Here is a 26,009-nt window from a genome sequence, read left to right as displayed (position 1 = left end):
GAGCAAGAAAATTTATTCCTGTTTGTGTCTAATATAATCTTACATTTCAAGAGAATAAGTATCCTCGTTATTGGAAATTACCTGAGTAATCACAAAAAAATTTTAACGACCTGATTTTTCCACTCACCTCTGAAAATGATGACTGTACAGCTGTGTTGGAATACCAAGAATACGATCGTATATAGCTGTAACTTCTCTCAGGTTTCCCTGTTCATTTTCCCAGTTTATATACATTTCCCAGAGTCTGTCAGATCGGAAATCTGTTCCTGCAGCTAGAACAGCATGCTCAAAAGTTCTGAAAAATTAAATTACCTTTAAGTTATCTTTCCAAGATAAAATCACTTTAAAAATATTATTTCTACACTTTGTAATATATACAAATATCAAATCATTGTCATACTCCTGAAACTAATATGTTATACATCAATTATAACTCCATATTTAAAAAAGCAAAAAAAAAATATTTCTAAATTTTAGAAGATAATGCTAAATTCAAAATTATATTCAACTTTATACAAGTAGAGATTAAAAGGAAGAAGGAATCGTAGAAAAGTGTACGACAGTTGCTTTAAAAAAAGGGAAAACATAAAGGGAATAGGTAAATGTAATTTTATGTAACTGTATATTGTTTTATATGATATAAATTTGCAATGCAAATTACATTGCAAACATTTAAGAGTAACACAGTAGACACTAAAATATTCATTAAACTTGAAATGTCTGTTGAATAGATTCCTTTAGGGCAAAAGACAAAGAGACAAAATTTATCTCACTTTAAGAAATAATTTTCTGGCAAAACAACTCTCCAACAAGGGGTCAGCTGCCTTGTCAGGTAATGAGAAATATACATATATTTTAAAACTCTCAAAATTCTCTCCTAATTCTAAAATTCCACAGTTACAGTTTACTACAAAATCAGTTATTTTAAAATACTCAGCTCATTTGAAGAGATTTCTGTAAGCAATTTTAATCACTGGATTTGATATCCCAATGGGATAAAATTTTAGGTACATGTTTTCAAAATAAATATTAGAATCAAGAGGGATTTTTAACAGTATAAACTACACTACCTAAATTAATCTACAACTTTAACTGAATGCCAATCAAAGCTCTAAGAAATTTTGGATCGAAGAGAAAAAAACAAATTCTAACATTCATCTAGCATACAAAGATGCAAAACATTTTTGTAAAAGTACAAAGCAGCAGGCATTTTCCTGAAAGGTATCAAAAGAAACTAGAAAGCTATATAATAATTAAAAGTATGGCACTGGCCTGGTATCAGAAAAATGGATTAACAAAACAGTTCCAAAACAGAAAACAAAATAGATCTATGTATATGTGAGAGTTTAGTATATGATAAGGTATTTAAAATCAATGCACAAAATTTTTTTAATTTAAAAAATAAAAAAATAATAAATCATTGAAGAAAAGATAGACTATTCCAAATAGAAAAAAATAAAAGGTTAATCTCTGACTTGCAAAAGATGCAAACTAAGGTTAATCTGTTTCACAAAAGACACAAGCTAAATGTCAGATAAGTGAACTATAAAAAAAAGCCTATAAAAAGAATTAGAAAAAAATTCAAGATTTATAATTCTTGGCAAGATAGGCACAAAACTTAGAAACCAATAAAAGATTACAAATTGAACCACAGTAAAAAAAAAAACAAAAACAAACCTCTATATGATAAAGATACCCTAAACAAAGATGTGCCAAAACTGGGGGAAATATGTTTAATACACATAAGGGATTGAAAGAACATGCATGTGTATGTGTGTGTGTGTGTGTGTGGTACGTGCACACATGTGTATGTTTGTTTGAGATTTTCAAAAGAGTTAAAATACATGTTATTCCTCTGCAGAATCCCAAAATAATTCAGGAAATTAATGCACCAGACACTAAGAAAACTGGAGGTAGCTGGAAGAGGAAGGATGACAGGTAATGAACAAAATGTTTAGACGAAGGTTTGCTTAATGAATGGTTAGAGGCCTTAAACCCACTTTCCTGCTCAGCTATGGGATTTCAGAAGCTAGGTATATGCTCCCCAGGCAGATCAGATGATCCTTCAATGAAAAAACTGCTTGGTATAGGAATAAGATATAAGGATTCCAACACTGGGAGTCCCACAACAAAAACCTGAGTAGCCACCTGATCATGCACTGTGAAGCCCTTTATGCCAGCTAACAATGTAGTACAGAACTTCCATTCAGTTTATTAGTATTGAATCTTTAACATAAGCAGAAATCCAGAGATCAAACATATCAGAAATGAAAACAAGCAAACAAACAGAAAAGAGAAAACAGCGTCGAGGGCAGAGAAAAATTTCAACTATCCTTAATACCCTCAAAGAAATGTCAAAAAGATATGCATCCAGGGACTCCTCTGGTGGTCCAGTGGTAAAGAATCCACCTTCCAATGCAGGGGACGCGGGTTCGATCCCAGGTCAGGGAACTAAGATCCCACATGCCGCGGGGCAACTAAGCCAGCGCCTCAACAAGAGAGCCCGTGTGCCTCAAACTACAGAGCCCATGCACTCTGGAACCCACGTGCCACAACTACAGAGCTCATACGCCCTGGAGCCTGCGCTCCACAACTAGAGAGAGAAAACCCACACACCACAACTAGAGAGAAGGCCGTGCGCCACAACAGAAGATCCCACAGGCCTCAATGAAGACCCCGTGTGCCACAACTAAGACCAGACACAGCCAAAAATAAATAAATAAATAAATAAATAAATAAAAATAATAAATATATGGGACTTCCCTGGTGGCACAGTCGTTAAGACTCCACGCTCCCAATGCAGGGGGTCTGGGTTCGATCCCTGGTCCAGGAACTAGATCCCACATGTATGCCACAGCTAAGAGTTCGCATGCCACAACTAAGACCTGACACAACCAAAATAAAATAAATAAATAAACATTTAAAATAATAATTAATAAATATTTTAAAAAGTAAAAAATTTGGATATTAAAATAAAAAGATATGCAGCCATATAACAAGAATAGGAGGCTATAAGAAAAGGAATATTCAAAGAAGAGGAAAGATTCTTAAATACTAAAAATCTTATGGGGCTTCCCTGGTGGCGCAGTGGTTGAGAGTCCGCCTGCCGATGCAGGGGACACAGGGTTCGCGCCCCGGTCCAGGAAGATCCCACATGCCGCCGTGGAGCAGCTGGGCCCATGAGCCATGGCCGCTGAGCCTGCGCGTCCAGAGCCTGTGCTCCACAACGGGAGAGGTCACAACAGTGAGAGGCCCGCGTACCGCAAAAAAAAAAAAAAAAATCTTATAGTAGCTATTAAAAACCCAATACAAGGTTCAAGGAAATACCTCAAAAAGTCAAACAAATCCTAGGAGATTGAGAAAAAGGTAAGAAAATTAAATGATTAGAACAAAAGGTCCAATATCCAACTATTGAAAACAGAGAAAACCAAGGGAAAGAAATTATCACAATAAGAATGTACACAATAATAACATTTCTAAGACTAGAAAGATGTGCTTTAAAGCACCCCAGATTGAAAAGGCCCACTAAGTAAGCACAATTAACTAGAAAAAGAAAGTCCACACCAAAGCATCACAATTGCAGTTACAACAAAGATAAAGAGAACATTTTAAAAGCTTCCATGAAGAAAAACAAGTCACATAAAGAGAATTCAAAAGAACAATGGTATAATACGTCTCAAAAGCAACACCAGAAGATAGATGGAGAAATGCCTTCAAAGCCCTAAGGAAAAATTACTTTCACCTCAAAATTCTACACCCCACCGGACCATCAATTGTTTCAGACATAAAGACTGAAAAAACTTTTTTTCATTCCAAGCATCCTTTATCAGGAAGTTATGGGATGTACTCCTCTAAAAGGCAGGCATGAACCAAGAAAGAGTAGGATCTAACAAGCTCTAAATAAATAGAGCTTGACACCCAGGAAAAAGTTAACGACATCTCCTAGAATCATGGTAATGAGGAAATCCAAAAACTGCTGTACAACAGAATCAGAATACAGCAACCAGTCCAGATTACAGAAGAGGAGGTTCCAGGAGGGCTATCTCCAAGAGGAAAAAAAATGGAATTTACATGTCTCAGAACATAATTCTCTTTTTGTAATGTTCAGATTAAGTAGAGTAACACTAGATACATACATTTTTTAGTTTCAAAAAATAACTTATATAGCATTTGTACGTTGTGGAAAGTCAGTATTAGTACTGACTACTGAAAGTACCTGTTGGAGGTGGTAGAAAATTTTAAATGTTTAAAGAAAGGCAGGCGAATGGGAAAAAGGGGGGAGGGAAGGAAAGGGGTAATTACAGGAAAAACAAAAAGCTATGAAACGTATCCACACTGGAAAGATGAGGAATGGGAAGACAGGGTATAAGTGAACTAAAAATCTCATCTACCATAACAGAATGATAATGTCTATAGGTACTGAGAGAGAAGCAGAAAGCAGTGGAGTGCTACTGTTATAAACATGTTGGAAAATATCAGAAGAAACGGTTAAAATTTTAAAGAGAGGTGGAGGGATCACTTTGTTACAAGCAGTTTAACATTAACTTTTTAAACTACATGTACATATCAATAATTTGATGAAAATAAAAACCAAAAACACATTTTAAATTCCTATAATCAGTAACAAAGACAATCCAAAAGTAAAATGAGCAAATGTCATGAACAAGCAATGTAAAAATGCCTTATATTGACAGCATTTGAAAAGATGGTAAACCAGGATGACCAACCTACAGATATGTGAACTAAGATAATGAAATACTACTGGAGGTTAAAAAAAAAAAACATGGCATGACTATGGGAAAATGACTACCCTCATACACTGTGGGAGTTTAAAATTGGTACCACTTTTAAAAGAACATTTGACAAAACATAGCTGCGATTCCCTTTGACAGAAGTTACGTTTCTAGAGTGCTCTACATAAACATTGACTTGTAAAGAGATGTTCACTGAAGCACTTATTATTTCCTATAAATAAGAATTTGGTCAAATAAAATATACTACCTTGACACTATAAAACATTCTTGCAATGGTTTAAAAAAATGGTAGGGAGAATTTCTAAAACATTGTTAATTTTTTTAAGAAATCAAACAAAAATATGTGTAATATGTATACACACATATATGTACATCTATGTGTATCTGAAAGAACACACCCCAAGTAATTAACCATGAGAGGGATTGGGGACGTAAGAAAAGGGGCTGTGAAATGGTGGAGGACTTTATTATGTACATTTTTTAATAATCATGCATAAGTTTACTATGTGTATCATTTTTTTTAATAGTGAAAAAGAAAGTTAAACTTTTAGTTTAGCATTCATGAGTAGTTCCATTATCAATATCAGAATACTTGACTTATTTATATCTTTAAATACATTTAAGTATCAGTGTTTCACATACCCTCTTATTGTACTGTTTGTCTCAGGATCACCAGGGTCCAATGTTTCTTTTAAGAAGTTTATATAATGTATCCAAAGGTCAACACTAAGAGGTATTGCCTGAAGCCCCCGGCGATACACCTAAGAAGAAAACAACAAACTGTACTTCAAATATTTAATTACTTCTTAACAGAGAGGCAACACTGTGTTATCCGGTGAACCTTAGAAATACTAATTACTGGAATTTTGTTTAAATAATCTACCATTACCATTTGGGTGGAGGTTGGATAGAACATGGCAATGTTCTGATCCCCACGTGCAGAGTCTTGATCTTCAAAGCGCAGCAGTCCCTGCATTCTGACCGGGTTGTGTGGGCAGGCTTTGGGTTACAGACCATAGGGCACAGACCCATTAGAGCATCAATGACAGCGTCTGACCAAAAATGCAATAAGACGTAGCAAATGTGACTAGCAAACCAACTATATTGTTTGGAAAATGAGAAATAAATGTAAGTGAGAGAAAAGCCCTGCCCTACTTGTTAAGCTGCAGTGTAATACAGAGGCTTGCACTGCAAAGCTTGACAAACTGTAGAGGTTTAACGCACCTGCCAACAAAGAGAGAAAATATTAGCTACAAATGCCACAAGAGTGACAAATGCAAATAAAATACCCTATAAAATTGTTTGACCATAAATCGTAGGTACTGCCAGCCAAAAAAAGTCTCTGTTTTGTTATTATTTGGCTTACAGTACCTAATGGAGATAACTTTATTCAGTAATGTACGCACCTCATCTGATTGTTTAATGTTGTCATGCCGCTTTTCGAGGTCTGCATACTTTTTCCAATAACCATAGCAATACGGATAGTGTATGAAAAATTTGTCAAACGCTTTCCTGGCAGCCATCAAGTGATTCTGATGAAAATAAAACAAGGTGTTTAAACATCTTAGAAATTTTTGTCACAAAAACTATTATTCCTTTCAAATGTACAGGCATACCTCAGAGATATTGCGGGTTCAGTTCCAGACCACTGTAATAAAGTGTATTATCGCAATAAAGCAGGTCACACAAATTTTTTGGTTTCCAAGTGCACACAAAAATTCTGTTTACACTATACTGTAGTCTATTAAGTGTGCAATAGCATTATGTCTAAAAAAACAATGTATATACCTTAATTTAAAAATACTTTATTGCTAAAAAATGCCAAAACAATTACAATAGTAACATCAAATACCACCGATCACAGATGACCGTAACAAACATAATAATGAAAAAGTTTGAAATACTGCAAGAAATACCAAAAATGTGACAGAGACAGGAAATGGGCAAATATTGTTGGAAAAATGGCATCAACAGACTTGCTCGACGCAGGATTGCCACAAACCTTCAATTTGTAAAAAACGCAGTATCTGTGAAGCTCAATAAAGTGAAGCGCAATAAGACGAGGTATGCCTGTTATTATCTCAAAATAAACAGCGGGCTTAAAAACCACACACACAGCAGCCCTTTTTCCTACAAATGCAATCTTATCCTTTGAAACAGAAGGAACTAACTGTCAAACAGCAAGGTAATTTTTTTATTTCAGCAATTTCATACACACATACATACACACACCAATTATTACAAACATTAGACTTTGATTTTAATACTTTCCATAATGTACAAATGCTATGAAAGTTATTTTTGAAGCTAAAAAAAATCTAAAATGTTCTTCAGCTTAATCTGAAAATTATAAAAGAGGCAACTTTAATTACAGAACAATAAGGCCTAGTCTGATATTACTTGATTATTCTGTCCCCTCTAATCCCATTTAAATAGTTACTAACCTCCTGTTCTACATACTGAAGCAAATATACCCAGCCTGTAAAATCCTGAGGATTACTTTCTACAGTTTTCCAAAACTTTTCATATTCTGGAGGGAAATTTGCTTCTGTTTCTGTCACTGGAAGGTCCACAGTATTTGCTATTTCATTTTCTTCCGTAGTTGTATTCACATTAGGAGATCCATCAGGTGACTGTTCCATTTCTGTAACATTCATAATCTCAGTACTGAAATCAGTAGACTGATCTACCACTACCTCTGAACTGTTGCCTGTGCTGCCATTATTGGAATTTCTGTACTCATCCATGTGAGAATTTTGCATGGCTGTTTATTTTTTCTTCAGTTAATGATCTGTGGAAACATAAAGAGAAACATCTTCCAAATGTTTATTTGGCATCATCAAAACCACCTTTTAAAAGCCCAAGTTAGCTATTAAAGGAATATGTTAATTTGATTCTTGAGCTCTCCTGTAAGTCATAATCAGAAGGTTTATTAGTTTTTATATTACAAATTAAATTCTGTAACAAATTTTCCAAAATTCTGCCAGTTTATTGTTGACTGAGTTAAAACTAGCTCCTTCATCTATAAAACAGTGAGTATTGAGCCTGCTCCCTAAAGAAACAATCATATCTAGAATTCAATGCTCCTTAGCTAGCTAAGAATCTAAATTTTAATATCTGAATGCTATCTTGCTACCAATCCTGAAAAATAGCAGTATCTTTAATATCTGTTCTGGAGGCTTTAGCTAACAAAACAAATTCTGGTCATGGATATAAATGTTTCAGAGGGAAACTCATAACTTAGCTCAGGATAGATTTTTAAGAAGGTTATACTGTTGAAATATATCTATAAATTTTAAATCCTAGCAGCTAGGTTAGATTTTATTATATAAGATACACATTAAGGTTTTAAAATTAAAGAGTGATCTTTAAAGTGAATAAGTTATTAAAAACATAGTCATAAAAGAAATAATAAAAAAATAAAAACATAGTTATAAGGGAATTCCCTGGCAGTCCAGTGATTAGGACTCTGTGCTCTCATTGCTGCGGCCCCGGGTTCGATTGCTGCGGCCCCGGGTTCGATCCCTGGTCAGAGAACTTAGGTCCCACAAGCCATGCAGCCAAAAAATAAAAAATCATAAAAAAAAAATTTATGAAAGTTTTACCATCTGGATAGTTACTTCATAAAATCTTTTAAATTAAGTCATCTTACGGTTAAGGCTATAAAATAATAAGGAATTATTATTTTACCCTGTAAGGTAATACTACAATATATTTTCACAATTCACTTCATCTCTTCCACTAACAGTTTAAATGGAAACTGAATCATTAAATTATAGGGCATGTCTTCTTTTTAAATTAGGGATTATTCTCAAAACTAAACAGACCATAAAACTGATTTACTCCTAAAATACACTCAGAATACATAATTAGTTAATATTGCATAATATAATGTAAAAAAGGATTAAAACTAAAGGAATTCAAAGAAAGAAATGCAAGTGGCCAATAAACATATGAAAGGACTGAATCTTTACTAATAAAGATGTAAATTAAAACAATGAGATATCAAATTGGCAAAAGTAAAAAGATATTTCTGGGGCTTCCCTCGTGGCGCAGTGCTTAAGAATCTGTCTGCCAATGCAGGGAACATGGGTTTGAGCCCTGGTCTGGGAAGATCCCACATGCCACGGAGCAACTAAGCCCGTGAGCCACAACTACTGAGCCTGCGCGTCTGGAGCCTGTGCTCCACAACGGGAGAGGCCGTGACAGTGAGAGGCCTGCGCACCGCGATGAAGAGTGGCCCCCGCTCGCCACAACTGGAGAAAGCCCTCACACAGAAACAAAGACCCAACAGAGCCAAAAATAAATAAATTAAAAAAAAAAAAAGATATTCCTGGAGGACAGTCACACAAAATATACCAAATGGCAATTGTGCATATTTTATGTTATGTAAATAATCAGATAAAAAACATTTGTTTAAAAGCACTCACTAGAACACTATTAAAGCGAAAAAAGAGGGTAGTATTAAGAACACTGCTTTAGTAGGTGGCATATTTGTACAATGGAATAATAATAATTTAAAAGGAAATATGTGCACCTGTCTTGATATAGAAAGACAACCACTACATATATATTATATGCACGCTACACACAGATCTGTAAGGATTTATATCAAATAAAATACACTAACAATATTAGTTGGTGTTAATGGCTGTTCTTCCCATATAACTGGGCTGACGCTTTCTTCTTTTGGCTTATCTGCAATTATTTAACTGAAGTTAAAAAAAAAAAAAAAGAGGTATTTTGTTTCATTTGTTTTGTTTTTAAGAAAAACCAGCTCCAGATATGACATGCCAGTGGTTGGCTGGATACAAATTTTTTTTTTTTTTTTTGCAATTTTATGCCTACTTTAAAAATCTGGGTTTCTCTATAGTCTACACAACCTAGCTCCACATAATAGTCACCTAGTAAGCTATTTTTTTTAAAAATACAGATTCATTGGCCCCAACGCCAATGATTCTGAGTTCTAGGCTCAGGTCCAGAAAGTTCTACTTCTACCATGTTCTCTGAATGATTCAGAGGAACAGAAACTTATTCATGGGTAAACTCTGAACAATGGAACTGTTGCATCAAAGATGCAAAGATGTGTATATTAAATTTGGGAATACGCTGACAACTTATCTTTAGAAAAGTTGTACCAGCCATTTGACAAGACACTTTTAGTTGACTATCCAACATTCCCTCTCACCATCTTCTCTCACCATCTTCCTAATAAAACACTGTTTTGGTTCAGAGCAGCAATATACCTAACCCCAGGTAAGGATTATGAGTCTGAAAAGCACGTCTGCTGCAGAGCTCTGGGAACAATTTTGCTTTTCTGATAAAAGGGACAGTCAACAAATAGTGTAGGCTCTACCACTTTCTTCTTACTTCGAATGTGAACACATGTGAAACTTGTATTCACAAAGCAGTCAAAAGAACTGGCCAGGAAAATTAAGAAATGCCAGCCCCGACATCAAGCTGCTAATAACACAATGCCAGCTTCATACTGTGTAAGAAAATAAGTCCCTATTTGCTTAAACTAGTATCAATAGATGAGTTTTTCTATTACTTGCAGAAAAATGCATTCCTAACTAACCCACTAATGAGACATGGACATGAGAAAGTCCATTCTTCCATCTCCTCTTGTCAGCGCTAGGTATCATGAAACAATTTTTGCTCATCTGATTAAAAAAAAGGAAAAAAGAGAGTAGTACCTCATTTTGATTTGCATTTCTTTAACTACAAGGATGTTGAATTTCTATTTCCTTTATTCCCCTTAAATACTATTTCACATCCTTTGTCTCTATATATTTTTTAAATTTATTTACTTGTTTGTTTATTTATTTATTTATTTATTTTTGGATGAGTTGGGTCTTTGTTGCTGCACGTGGGCTTTCTCTAGTTGCAGCGAGTGGGGGCTACTCTTCATTGTGGTGCGCGGGCTTCTCAGTGCGGTGGCTTTTCTTGGGGCGGATCATGGGCTCTAGGCATGCAGGCTTCAGTAGTTGTAGCTCGTGGGCTCTAGAGCGCAGGCTCAGTAGTTGTGGTGCACGGGCTTAGTTGCTCTGTGGCATGTGGGATCTTCCTGGACCTGGGCTTGAACCCGTGTCCCCTGCATTGGCAGGCAGATTCTTAACCACTGCGCCACCAGGGAAGCCCTGTCTATATTTTCTACTGCATTTTTTATGAATGGTTTGCAAAAGCTCTATGTAAACTAGAAAATGACACACATTGTAAAACATTTTTGAGTTTGTCTTCTTACTAGTTTTAGGTTTTTTCTGTGTGTATGGAAGGCATCTTTTAAATTGTCATGTAGATTTGATATCCGGATTTTAAAATATGTCCATTATTTCATAATGCAGTATGCAGCAAATTTTTTCCCAAGAAAGGATAAATTTAAAATGTTAAATCAAGTGAACTTTGAGGCTGAATGCCACTGGAAGAATTAGTTATAATCAGATAAATCTAGGGAATATTTTTTAAAAAGGAGAAGAAGAAGAGGGAAAGGAGAAGAAGGAAAGTGGGGGAAGGTCAGGTGGGGACAAAAAAAAGTTTTCAATACTTGATGCATATCCAGCACTATACTACATTCCTTGTAGAGAATACATAGGTATAAGATAAGGTCCTCACTCTAAGGCTTATTAACTATTAGTAGTTGGAAAGCGATAAAAAAAACCATGCAAAACAATGAGAGACAGACAAAATTTCAAATGAAACAAAGTCAAAGTTTAGAAAAATCAACTGAAAATTATAGGCATCTAGCAAACCTTCATGAAATACAGAATTTGGTCTTCACTTTGAAAAACTATAGATTTTGGAACAATAGCGAAATAATGATAAATTATTCCAAAATAGCGAATAGCCCACTTGACTTGACAGAACAACCCTTCTTATTAACAGTAGACAAGAAGACGGAAATTAGGACTGGTTCCAAGACAAGAAGGAAATAAGACTGACCAGAATGAAGAGGGTCTGCATTGGGGAAGTGAAATGAAAGTAAGCAGCATGGAGAGCAAGAGGAATCTGAGAAGAAATAATACAACCAAATCCAGTTGGTACACGATAAAGGACAATCCCAAAGTATCAATATTAGACTACCAGAAAAAATAGTTCCCTCCTACTTGAATGACTAATTATTGTCATAAACTTTTCCGGATTTACCAGTTGAGACCCTAGGAAAAGGCGCAGAAGCTTTTCAACTTATTTTGGTCTCTTTTGCCCCCTCCTTTAAAGAAATGACACATTTGAAGACTAATTTTCCAGATACAAATTAGTCATTATTTTGTATCTTTTTATTTCAAAGCATACTGTCAAAAAAACAAACGGAAAGTTGTTAGTTGATACATTCTGATTCATTTACTACCTGTTCTATGCTAACTGCATACTTAAGTGGGACATAAGGGTTTCTTCTGGAATCAGCAAATTTACCACACCCCTGCATCTTCAGAAATGATCAATTAGTCCACACCCTGCAATTACAGTGTTAAAATAAGAGTTAAGGGGCTTCCTTGGTGGCACAGTGGTTGAGAGTCCGCCTGCCGATGCAGGGGGCACGGGTTCGTGCCCCGGTCCGGGAAGATCCCACATGCCACGGAGCGGCTGGGCCCGTGAGCCATGGCTGCTGAGCCTGCACGTCCAGAGCCTGTGCTCCACGACAGGAGAGGCCACAACAGTGAGAGAGGCCCGCATACCTCAAAAAAAAAAAAAGAGTTAAGAACGCCAGCCTTACCCTTAGGGAGATCATTTTTCTGGTTACTTCAAAAAATCACACGGCCAAAAGAAAAATACACTAAAGTTATTTTTTAATAAGTTATTCTAACATATACTTCATAATGTGGCAATTACTAGTACCAGTTTATTCTTAACAACCACCAATAACTTCCAACTAGCAACATAAAATGGCAAAGGGGTAAAAAACGACTATCAAAAGGAAGAAGACAACAGTGTGGTATTGGCATAAAGACAAACAGACCAATAGAATAGAACAGAAAGCCCAGAAATAAATGTTGGACAAGGGTCCCAAGATCACTCAATGGGGAAAGGACAGTCTCTTTAACAAATGGTGCTAGGAAAACTGGATATTCACATGCAAAAGAATGAAGCTGAATCCTTATCTTACAGCATACACAAAAGTTAACCCAAAATGGATTAAAAACCTAAATGTAAAACCTAAAACTATAAAACTCCTAGAAGAAAACATACGGGAAAAGCTTCATGATATTGGACTTGGCAATGATTTCTTGGCTATGATACCAAAAGCACAGGCAAAAAAAGCAAAAGTAGACAAATGGGGCTACATCAAACTAAAACTTTCATGCATCAAAGGACACAATCAACACAGTTAAAAGGCAAATAGCAGAAGAAGAGGAAATATTTGCAAATCTTATGTCTGATTAGTAGTTAATATACAGAATACATAAAGAACTCCCATAACTGAACAACACTCAATTAAAAAATAAAAAAATGACTTAGACATTTCTCCAAAGATGATAAACAAATGGCCAACAAGCACATGAAAAGATGCTCAACATCACTAATTATCACAGAAATACAAATCAAATTCACAATGAGACATCACGTCAATACCAATTAGGATAGCTACTATCAAAAAAAAAACAGAAAATAACAAGTTTTGTCAAGGATGAGGTGAAATTGGAACCTTTGTGCACTAACTGTGGGATTGTAAAATGGCACAGAAAACCAAATGGAGTTTCCTCAAAGTATTAAAAATAGAACTACCATATAATCCAAAAATCCCAGGGACTTCCCTGGTGGTCCAGTGGTTAAGACTCCATGCTCCCAATGCAGGGGGCCCAGGTTCAATCCCTGGTCAGGGAACTACATCCTGCATGTCACAACTAAAAGATCCCGCAAGCCTCAATGAAGATCCCACACACAGCCATGAAGATCCCACGTGCTGCAACTAAAACCCAGCACAGCCAAAATAAATAAATATCAAAAACAAAAACAAAAATCCCACTTGAGTATCTATCCAAACTAACTGAAAGCCAGGTTTCAAAGAGCTATCTGTATACCCATGTTCATAGACGCACTATCCACAACAACCAAAGGAGCAACCCAAATGTCCACCAACAGATGAAGTAAATAAAATGTGATATATACAAACAATGGAATATCATCAGTCTTTAAAATGAAGGAAATCCTGTCATACACTACATGGATGAAACTTGAGGACATTATGCTAAGTGAAATAAGCCAGTCGCAAAAAGACAAGTACTACATGATTCTACTTATATCTAGAGTTGCCCAATTCATAGAAAGAGAAAGCTAAATGGTGGTTATGAGGGACTAGAGAGAGGGGGAAAAGAGGAGTTGTTGTTTTAATGGGTATAGTTTCATATTTGTAAGATGAAAAAGTTCTGGAAATCTGTTAAAACACGTTAATATACACAACACTACGGAACTGTACACTTAAAAATGGTTAAGAAGAGGGCTTCCCTGGTGGTGCAGTGGTTGAGAGTCCGCCTGCCGATGCAGGGGACACGGGTTCGTGCCCCGGTCCGGGAAGATCCCACATGCCGCAGAGCGGCTGGGCCCGTGAGCCATGGCCGCTGAGCCTGCGCGTCCGGAGCCTGTGCTCCACAACGGGAGAGGCCACAACAGTGAGAGGCCCGCGTACCGCAAAAAAAAAAAAAAAAAAAAAAAAAAGGTTAAGAAGGGACTCCCCTGGCGGTCCAGTGGTTAAGACGCTGCATTTCCACTGGAGGGGGCGTGGGTTTGATCCCTGGTGGGGGGGGACTAAGATCCTACATGCTGTGCAGCATGGCAAAAAAAAAAAAGATTAAGGTAAATTTTATGTGTTTTTACCACAATAAAGCTTTTTTTTTTTAAAGGAAGAAGACAGCTAAGCTATAACTAAATTAGAAAAGACAAAATACGAGAGACTAGGAATTAGAATTTCCAGATCTTTCTTTCACCATAAGAAGACAAAGTATAGTGTGGTAAATATTATAAAGAACAAAGGGGTAGAGGAGGGTGAGTCCTACTTCTCTCCCTTAATAGCATGAGATTCTAGGTCAGTCTTACTTTTCTCACTTCCAAATAAGACTAGTAATACTTGTATTATCTGCTTCACAGGGCTGTTGAAAACTTCGGATGAGATAAAAGCATGTGAAAGTCTTAAAAACTATAAATTCACATAAATGAAGATACCACTGCAAACAATTAATTCCCTGGAAATTGTTATCCAAACTTAAGGTGTTATACTTTAAAATTAATAATGAAAATAAAAGTGAACTTTACAATGCATTTAAAATTTGTTTTGTAGAGGTTTTAAGAAGAGGAAGAAAAAACTCTGTTGACTTTAACTTCAAAAAATTGGTAATCAACACAGCGTTTATCTGAAGGCATTATTTTATTTCTTGACTTTTCCATTTTAGATCTTTTTTGCTATTAGAGAAGATACGGGTTTAGTTATTATACCAAACACACATGCACAGCTTTCCTCTCATGTGCTCCCAATACAGTTCTATCAGGTTGGGCTTAAATCAATATTCAAGTTTACATTATTATGACCATGTAAACATTTTTTTCAAGCTATCTTGTAAACTATAATTACATTTCCTTGCTTCTCTTTCTTTAAATATTTCCTCATTTTCACATGTTTTGTTGCCTTTGAAAAATGACCCCACATCCTTGAGGTCTTATAAAGGTCCTTCAAAAACAACTGTCACTCATACTTATCAATTCTATTTTCCCTTCCGGAGCCATCCTTTCTGAAACCATCTAATCTTCTGCAACAATTTAGACTGGCTTGTCCTGTCTAGGTTTGTCTCTTCATTTTGATCCAAGGAATTCCTTTCACTTGTCCCCTTGGTTGAATCTCATTTACAATAAAATCTTTTTCTTTGTTGATTTACTCCCTCTTGTAAAGAATCATTTCTGTAACTCTGAAAAAGGGTATGTAGGGTGAAAAAAAGTAAGACTTTCCAATTCTAAAATCCTCATAACTGAATGCCAGATTGTGAGTATAAAATTCTAGAATGAAAATAATTTTTCTTAAAAGTTTTGAAGGAATTTATTCATTGTTTCCTAGCATCTGACGTTGCTGTTGAGAACATCTGATGTCTTTTTACTTCTTATCCTCGATATGTAATCTTTTTTCCTCCACAGCTTTTAGTTTCTGTTTATCCCAGGTGTTCTGAAATTGCATAATGATGTGCCCTAAGGTGAGTCTTTTCCATTCATTCTGCAAGGCATTCATTTGGAAGGCCTATTGTAATCTATTTATATCATTCAGTTCTTATGTTCTGTATCTATTATTTATTTGATAATTGCTTCCTATTGATTTTCTCTTTGTTGGATTCACACTGCTCAGGTGTTGGACCTCCCGGATTGATCCTCTACTTTTCTTACCTTTCCCCACATTTTTCTTCTATCCCTTTGATTCATTCTACTCTGCCATAACCCTTTTACTGGATTTTTAATGTGAGTCAAATTTTTAACTTCCATTTTTTATTCTCTGAGTAATCAATATTCCTTTTTCACTGCCGTATCTCCTGCTATCTCTCTATAATTTACTTTAAATTTTCTTCTGTTCTCAGCACTATCTGTCTCTTCTGAGTGTCTTTTGATTATTTTGGTCTCTCAAGTACAGTGATCTTCAAACTTCTGTTCAAGAATAAGTGTGAGGCATTACAAAACAAATTAGAGGCTGGATAAAGCTTGGCAACTGGTGGGCCTCAGTGCAGGATGACATTCTTTTTTTTTTTTTTTTTTTTTTTTTTGGCCACGTCATGCAGCTTGTGGGATCTCAGCTCCCCGACCAGGAATGAAACCCATGACCTTAGCAGTGAAAGTGCAGAGTCCTAATGACTGGGAATGTCCATGATGGCATTCTTTGAGGGGGTAACCCACTAAATGTCAGCGCTCTACATTATTTCCCTTGGGTTAAGTTTTCCCAAAGAAGAATGTTTCAACTTAAGTAAGGCAACAAGCATTCGGGGAGCAAAGAAGACAAACAGGGCTGGTGATTTCACCATTCAATATATAAACTTTCATTCAACTTCCCATTTTCGCTAAGATCCTTCACCCCTGCTCCACCTCCCAACAGCTGTGCTAAATAACTTCTCTGCTTTCGCCCTCTTCAAATAACAAACATTCAGTTTTTTGCTGGCTATACTAGATGGAGAAGGAAAATCTAGGGTCTAAACTACTCTAGATTTTTAACAAATCTTACAATTTTTAGTTGCATTCAGCACTCCCATCTTCAGAGGCCCTTGGAACCTGAAATTCCTGAGCCTTTCTGGGATTTTGTGGGAATATCCATCTTGTTTCTTATTAACTTCCCTCTCTGCAGGCACAGAGCTGAACGCAAAAAAGTGAAAACCTACGTTAATCAGTTAAAACTGGTCCATCTGCTTTCTTCCAAAACGTTGAATTCTCATCTGTTGATACCTCCTCTTCTGTTCTTTGTCCTTTTGGGTTTATACTATTTTATTTCTTTTTTACTTTATCTGATTTATATTTTTCATTTATTTTACTGAATTTAGGTATACAAATTACTCTATGCTGAACCCCTTTTATTTAGTATTTTTAAAAATCTCTAACCAATATCATTTCCGAGTGTAATAATATTCATTCAACAGATATTTAATGAGCTAATTCTGTGTGTCAGACACTACTATTCTAAGCACTGGAAATTTAGCTGTAAACGAAACAAAGTCCCTGCTCTCAAGGAGCTGACATTCCAGTGGGGAGATAGAGACTTTTTTTTATCTAACTACATTTCTAATATGTATGTGGTACCAAGTGCTAAGAACAAAATAAAAGAGAGGATGAGGTAGTAAGAAAGCCAGTCATGCAGCTGTCTGGAGAAAGAAAATTACAGGCAGCAGAAAGAGCAAGTTCTGAGATAAGTAAGGGCAGTATGGTTGGATTTGCTTAAATATTCCTCAGTTTGACTTGAGTTCTTTCTAAGATTTGGCTTTACTAAGTATATCACAGTAAACTCCCTCATGTAAATGCCTATTTGTAAAAAGCAATTTCCTTTGGGTTATATTCTCAAAATGCAGTATGTAGCATAAACCTTAAAATTAAGCATAGCTTTGACCTATGTTTAAAAGAAAATATTCTAGAATTTTCTCCTTAAGAAATAATGATGAATCTACAGGCAAATTATTAGAAGTATTAGACTTACAAAGTTATTGGCTAAAAGAGAAATATGTAAGAATAAGTAACATTTCTATCATTAGAAATAATTTTTAAAGGCCATATGAAAGAATTAATCATGAACAAACATGTTCTATTGCAGTATTTTTCCTAAGAAAATAACCATGTGTTGGTACACTATGTAGTCCAGCCCATATCACTCCAATGAAAATACTAATTTCTCATATTGACCTAGCTGCCACAACCAACGGTGGGTCAGGCTTTATCCTCATAGATCTCCATTAGTGCCCTATTTCCTTCTTAAAATTCTTTATACCTCCAAGAAGTAAATCTATTGTTACCAGTCTCCCAATCCCCTCACCTCTTCTATTATTCTTTTTAATTTCTATTTTATATTGGAGTATAGTTGATTTACAACATGTATGTTAGTTTCAGATGTACAGCAAAATGATTTAGTTATATATACATATATCTATTCTTTTTCAGATTTTTTTCCCATATAGGTTATCACAAAGTATTGAGTAGTTTCCCTGTGCTGTACAGTAGGTCCTGTTGATTATCTATTTTACATATGTAGTGTGTATATGTTAACCCCAACCTTCTAATTTATCCCTTCCCCTCCCTTTCCCCTTTGGTAACTGAAAGTTTGTTTTCTATGTCTGTGAGTCTATTTCTGCTTTGTAAATAAGTTCATTTGTATCACTTTTTAGATTCCATATATAAGACATATCATATGATATTTGTCTTTCTGTCTGACTTCATTTAGTATGATAATCTCTGGGTCTAGGCATGTTGCTGCAAATGGCATTATTTCATTCTTTTTTATGGCTGAGTAACATTCCACTGATATGTACCACATGTTCTTTAACCATTCCTCTGTCCATGGACATTTAGGTTACCTCCATGTGTTGGCTATTGTAAATAGTGCTGCAATGAACACTGGGGTGCATGTATCTTTTCAAATTATGGTTTTCTCCAGATACATGCCCAGGAGTGCATTTGCTGGATCATATGGCAGCTCTATTTGCAGTTTTTTTTGTTGTTCTGTTTTTGTTTTTTTTGCTGTATGCGGGCCTCTCACTGTTGTGGTCTCTCCCATTGCGGAGCACAGGCCCTGGACACGCAGGCTCAGCGGCCATGGCTCACGGGCCCAGCCACTCTGCGGCATGTGGGATCTTCCCGGACCAGGGCACGAACCCGCATCCCCTGCATCGGCAGGCGGACTCTCAACCACTGCACCACCAGGGAAGCCCCTATTTGTAGTTTTTTAAGGCACCTCCATACTGCTCTCCATAGTGGCTGTGCCAATTTACATTCCCACCAACAGTGTAGGACAGTTCCCTTTTCTCCACACCCTCTCCAGCATTTATTGTCTGTAGACTTTTTGATGATGGCCATTCTGACCAGTGTTGAGGTGATACCTCACTGTAGTTTTGATTTGCATTTCTCTAATAATTAGCAATGTTGAGCATCTTTTCATGTGCTTTTTGGCCACCTGTATGTCTTCTTTGGAGAAAAGATCTTCTGCCCATTTTCTGACTGGGTTGCTTGTTTTTCTAATATTGAGCTGCATGAGCTGTTTGTATATTTTGGAGATTAATACCTTGTTGGTCACATTGTTTGCAAATATTTTCTCCCATTCTGTGGGCTGTCTTTGCGTTTTATTTATGGTTTCCTTTGCTGTGCAAAAGCTTTTAAGTTTAATTAGGTCCGAATTGTTTATTTTTGTTTTTATTTTCCTTATTTTAGGAGGTGGATCCAAAAAGATATTGCTGCAATTCATCCTGAAAAGTGTTGTTCTGCCTATGTTTTCCTCTAAGAGTTTTCCCTCACCTCTTGTATAATCTTCCCTCCCTTTTGCTCTCAAAGTATTTGTTCTGTACCCCTATTATAGCACTCCTATAAAAGTTGAAATACATAACCATTATTTGTCTTTTGCTCTCTAAGTATTTATTCTGCACCTCTATTATAGCACTCTTATAAGAGCTATATTATTTGTCCTCCTCCTTACCTTGGTCACAATGGATGAAGTACCTCTGCTGCTATGAAAGGTCAAACCCTGAACTCATGACTTGGATCACTTCTCCCACCCATCTTCTCAAGAATGTTGCTTCTTAAATTATCTTCACTCTCTCCTTATCAGTTTCTCTCAGTATATTAGATTACTTCCATTAGCCTTCAAACATGTAAAAAATCTCTCATCTTTTATATAACAATTTATAATATACATACTATAATTTAGCTTAAAAATAAGCAAAGGGCAATCATAAGCTATGTTAAGGATTTGGATTTTGTTCCAAGTACATCGGGAAGACAATGAAGTTGTCTACTTCTACACCCTCCATTTACTTGTAAATTTGGATTCTTCTTTATTACTACTCTGAAATTCCCCCAAGATCACAATCTCCTTATTTATAAATCCAACTGGACATGTTCTGATTCATCTTTCTGATCTACTCTTCACAGCATCCAACAGTAATGATGACTTCTTCCCTGAAAGGCTCTCTCTTCTTGCCCTTTACTGACATATCACAGTCACCTAGTTTTGTTGTGTTTTCCAGTTCAGCTCATTTCAGCTTCAAAGCCTTAGTGTATGCACTTTCTTCTACCTGGAATGCTCTCCCACCCCTGTACCCAACCCCCACACTCCCACTCAGAGCCTTCAACCTAACTGAAGCCCATTCATTAATCTGGGCACATTTAAACATCCCTTCCAGAAAAGTATTCCCATACCCTCCAAATTAGTTAGGTTCCCCCAATGATGCTTCCATAGCATCCTTTTTCCCCATAGCACACATCACATTTGTGATACTCATTCAATGTCTATCTTCCTTTGTCTCAAATTCCGAGAGTAAGAACCAGGTCTACAAATACGCAGAGATACAGTACACACGCAGGCCTAGTACGCACTTAATTCATTGTATGATAAACAAAAAACATCACAGGCCTTACCCTCCACCCAGAGTCCTAAACCTAGTTTACTACTTTCATAATCAATTGGAAAGTTGTATAATAAAGTGCTTGGGCTTTAGAGCCTGATAGAACTGAATTAAAGATCTGGCCCAGTTTCTCATTAGGGAACTTTGAGCAAGTTACTTAACCTCTCTAAACCTCATCCACAAATAATCACACATACCTTGCTATAAAGATTAACTATCCTCTTCTTTTACACTGCTACTGTTACAATATAAATAATTATTCGCTCCCCTCTTGAATAATGTTTTTCAAACATTATTCAGAATGCTTCAAACCAGCTTTTTTTTTTTTTAAAGGAAAAATACAGAGTAGAAAAAATACATCAGAGTACAATGAACATGTTAAGGGCATACTGTTGAAATACACATAGAATTCAACTATTGGATTATTGGATTGAAATGTTACATGTACATCCTATTATGGGTTGCAGTCAAAAAATCTGAAAAACATTGCTACACTATTGCTACAGATAAATTAATATTATTAGAATATTAAATTCAGTGAGAACAGGGCCCTTGGTTTTGTTCACTACTATGTCCCTAGAACCTAAAACAGTGACTAGTATAAAACAGCACATAAATATTTGTTGAAAGACTTGAATGATATATCTGGTCCCAATTTAACTTTTCAAACGTATTAATCCTACAGTATTCCTTACTGTCATTTACAGAGGACAACACATTCTCATGCCTGAGCCTGGGCTCATGCTATTCTCTCAGAATAACAAAAGTTTCCTCCTTTTCTCAACTCACCAAGCCACTCGATGCCCTTTTACTACTCTGTACTTTCTTATATAAAACCATGAGAGGCATAAAGTCCACAAGTATAAAAGAAAACACGATATATTAAAAGTGAATATGCAGTACATGAAAAAATACAGTTCTACATCAGTTCATACAGTTCAAGTTTTAGTTCAGTTATGACATACATCTGACCAACAATTCAGCATGCCATCTTAAAATTTAAAAGCTCTTTTGGAGGATGACTTAAATAACCCATACTCAAAAATGAAAAGTCTGATCTATTACCTTCTTTTTTCTCTCTCTATAGGCATTTATGCTGACAGAGGTACTCAAAATCATACCACTGATTATTCTTTTCATAAAGAGGGTAACACATAAAAATCTGAAGTCATCACTAAGGACTGAAAGTCAGGAGTTTAAGTATTGCAAATCAACTAGCTCTGCAATCCAGAAGTCACTCTGTACCTCATCCACACATAAGCCAATGTGAAGACTCAAAGTGTTTAGAAGAAAAGAGGCTATCATAACCAGTGGCTTTGGAAATTGTTTTCAGAGGCTGAGCAGAATGTTCACAGATTGACCTTTTTAAAGTTTCCACGTATTAAGCACTTACTATGTTCCAGAAATTGGACTTTATTTACATAAATGTTTCTATCATCTTTGGTCTTTGGAAAAAAAAAACAAACCACCATTTGGCTGGAACTACTTTCTTCCCCCTTTGGCTACTTTTCAAAAAAAAAATTAAAATCCTAAGTTTTATGCAGAATTATTTGTTAGCATACCACAGAAAGTTCTGTTCTTTCTCTCCTTTTTTTTAGGTTATTACAAAATATTGAATGCAGTTCCCTGCGCTATACAGTAGGACCTTGTTTATCTATTTTATACATAGTAATTTGTATCTGCTAATCTTTCTCTTGAAAAAAAGCCACACACACTTTTTATCTTTCCCGTATTCAACTACAAGCAAGTAAAAAGACTACCAAATATTCTGACACTAAAAAAATTCTGCTTTTCAGTTCTCAAATATCTCTCATCACCTACTAATTAGCCATCTTTGATCACCCCTAATTATTCCAGAGTTCACAATCTTAAAAACGTTTTCTTTAGTACAACTCCTTTCATTCACTTTATCCCTACCAGAGGCTGAAGAGTGGAAAATTCCAACTTCTGCAATTTTAGAATGAGGTTATAAAGGGGGGGTTGGGAGGGACACCTGACAGTAGTTGCTTGTTTTTTTTTCAATCCACTTAAGCTCTCAAAGCCAAAAACACTTAAGTTCCAACACGAGTTTCATATTTCCCTGTATGAAACTTGCTTTCTTAGGTTTCAACCTTTAAAACTGTAAAAAGAAAAGTGTTATGTATTTCTGAACAAGGATCAGTTGCCAAATAACCTGATGTCCTCAAAGAAAAGGCAACATGAATATTAAACTAAAATTTTAGATGGCATAAATATAGTACATAATATGGTACTTAATAATACATTAAGAGCAGTACTACTAATTAACTTAAAGATGTGATTTTTGGAACGAGAAAAACATCAGTGTTGGTCTCTGGCTACAAAAGGTAAACATTATTCTTTCATGTTTGGTTTTTCTGCTTATACTCTATCCTGCCAAAAGCTTTAGCTGATCTTTGGGGTGCTGTGACTCAGGGTCCCAGAGTGTGGCTTTGGTCAGAACGCGAAACACGCCCACAAGGCGCCTAAAAGTTTAACACAATTTGTATTATATTCTCCCAATCCTCTGGGTCCCTTCCACTTCCAGCCGTCCCAGCCAGAGTGATTCCGAACTCTCGGGAAAGCATGGGCTTTAGACTTACCCCCAAATCTCTTCCTAAATCAAGGTGGAGGCCCACATTTCCCCTCCCGTCCTTAAAGCACCGGCAGAGAAACGTGTGGTCTAAGAAAAGAAACCTCGCACCGCTCCACCCAACAGGTGGGAAGGAGAAGGGATGGACAGCTGGGTCCCGAGGCCAAGGCAGGCCTCAAACAGGGCGGGAGAGGGAGGCCGCAGCCCTAGCGCGGCCTGAAACAAGGCAGGCGCCTTGCTGCTCCGCGTACCACCCCCTCCGGCCAATTCCAAGGCGCCCGCCCCAGCTGACCTGACGATGGATGCCACTCAATGCCATGAGCCGCAGTCTGGGCCAACCGAGCCGAAGAGGGCACTTCCACCGTCTCTGTCCCCACAGACACCGGAGCAGACGCCACCAGCGCCACGGCCGCCTCGTCGAGAGTGCGACACGCATGCGTCGGTGTCCCCGGAGGCAAGGAAGTCACGTGGTTGCGCAGCGCGCAGGCCTCGCCCTCCGCGGGATCCGGCGGGGGCCGGTCCTGCCCGGCCACGCCTCGCCCAGCCCCGCCCTGCCTCGCCCAGCCCAGCCCCGTCCCCGCCCCGCCCCGCCGACACGGAGGGCGGGGTCGCTGCTCCAATCCAGTTTTTCCTCCTCAACGGGGACTTGCAGAGCCGAAGGAGAGTGTTCAGGGCCTTCCACACCCCTGATTTTAAACACAGACAGCGCCCCGCCCAGTCAAAGAAAAATACTGTTACTATTTTTGGGCAAACAACTGCCTAGGCTTCACGCCTCTTCCTCAAAATGGTCAGAAATTCAGACTTAAACTCCTAAATCTCACGATGGTTTGGACTCTGGGTCCACCCAGGTTCCCTGAAGGTGAAACAATAGTGGAGTTAGGGGCTTGAGGAACTGATTATTAAAGGGATATGTAAAATTATTCCCTGGACAAATGAAGGCTGCATTATTTTGACAATCTTAGCAGTACTCTTCAGCTGTACTCCCATCCTCAGTTTAAAAAATAAAAAAATTTTTTTTCGAATCTGGCCTCTCTCCTGTTTATATTTCGAGGTTCCTGAATTCACCGACCATTTACCAGGCAATCGCTTGTTCAAGATTCAACAGTATCACAACTGGGCTGCAATTTCCTCCTCTGGAATCTGTCTGCTTCCAGAAATATTTCTCTGCAAGATGATGTTTTCTGTCTATTACCCTGTTAATCATAAATCCCCTCAACAGCTCCTTTGCTTCCAAATATCAAAACCAGTCTTATCTTTCACTTACATCAAACTCCATCTAATTGCAGCTTTCCCTTTGCATTGCCTCTTCTACTCTTCAAGCTAACTTTTTTGAATTCTGTGACAGTGCAGCCATGCTTTTTACTGTTGTAACCAGTGACGTTTATGTTCACTATGGGAAGGAGCAGTTAAGGGTCTCTGATACATTGGGAAGGCATGCAGACTTTGCCACAAACACTGTCATTCAGTGGCTCTGAGTGCCACAGCTTTCACTCCTCTCCTGATCCTTTTCAAACTTTCCTAAAGTAATCTCAAATTCTTCATCAGTAAATAGGATTATCTTTGAGATTCTCATCTCCTCTAAGAGCCATTTTCTAAAACTCTACCTGCTTCTTCAGCTTTATTCACTGTAGATTCATTGTTTCCCTTTATCTGGTTTTCTACATCTTAACCTTTCAAGCCAGTACTATTGCTTTCACGGTCCTGCTTAAAAACCTTCACTGGTTTCCCCCAATGCTTTTAAGAAAAACCTAAACATTTTAGCATTGAAAATATAGTCCTTCATAATAACACCAGCCCTCTTACTGGTTTCTGCCTCCCCATAAATTTACAAAACCCACTGTTCCCTTTTAAGTGTCTATGTCCCTTTTTTTTTTGCTGCGTGAGGACTTCTTAGTTGCGGCATGCAGACTCTTAGTTGCAGCATGCATGTGGGATATAGTTCCCCAATCAGGGATAGAACCCTGGCCCCCTGCATTGGGAGCACAGAGTCTTACTCACTGGACCACCAGGGAAGTCCCTTGGTAGTTTATGTAAGCAGTATGATACAGGATCATGGAGCCAAAATTCCTAGGTTTGTAACCCATCTGTGCTACTAACTTGCTCATGCCAGTTGGGTTTTCTTTTTTCCTTTTCTCTTTCTTCTCTTCCCTTCCCTCCTTCCTCCTTCCTTTCTTTTTATCCTCTTGGCCATAGATTTAATAAATGTAAAGCCGTAATTTAAATTCAGAACTCTGCCGGGAATCCCCTGGTGGTCCAGTGGTTAGGACTCTGTGCTTTCACTGCCGATGGCCCAGTTCGATCCCTAGTCGAGGAACTAAGATCCCACAGGCCTGGCGGCGCGGCCATAAATCAATCAATCAGTAAATCAATCAATCAACAAATTCAGAACTGCCTTCAGAGTCAGTTCTCTCACAGGGGTCTGAAAGCATTACAATCTTCTTTTCTCCACCACCTGCTTCTCCTCCAGTGTTCTCCATTTCAGTTAATGGCATCAGCATTCACCAGTCTCTAGTGTGAGAAACTTAACTTTGACTCCTTTATGTTCCAAATCTAAGTACGTCCTCAATTTAGTCAGTCCTGCCATCAGAATACCTTTCAGATCTATTCTTTCAA

At 37.2% G+C, this 26,009-nt stretch overlaps 1 protein-coding gene across 2 annotated transcripts in view; it reads right to left on the bottom strand.

Moving 5' to 3' along the window:
* PRPF39 (pre-mRNA processing factor 39) overlaps positions 1–23,796 on the bottom strand; it is a gene marked incomplete at both ends in the record, with an annotated part of 36,959 nt that extends 13,163 nt beyond the window's left edge. Inside the window, 5 exons of one of the 2 annotated variants that reach the window (XM_079700680.1) lie at positions 128–295; positions 5,397–5,515; positions 6,161–6,286; positions 7,199–7,545; positions 23,689–23,796. In XM_079700680.1, coding sequence (XP_079556806.1) covers positions 128–295; positions 5,397–5,515; positions 6,161–6,286; positions 7,199–7,516 — 731 coding nt within the window. Of the gene's footprint in view, positions 1–127; positions 296–5,396; positions 5,516–5,643; positions 5,731–6,160; positions 6,287–7,198; positions 7,546–23,688 lie in introns of those variants that run through there. The other variant, XM_079700681.1, reaches the window with a different exon arrangement.
* Between the last annotated feature and the right edge of the window lie 2,213 nt (positions 23,797–26,009).

Source organism: Hyperoodon ampullatus (assembly GCF_949752795.1).
Source record: "Hyperoodon ampullatus genome assembly, chromosome: 3".
NCBI lineage: Eukaryota > Metazoa > Chordata > Mammalia > Artiodactyla > Ziphiidae > Hyperoodon > Hyperoodon ampullatus.
Note: the sequence above shows the minus strand (reverse complement) of the source record. Positions and strands in the feature narration are given on the sequence as shown.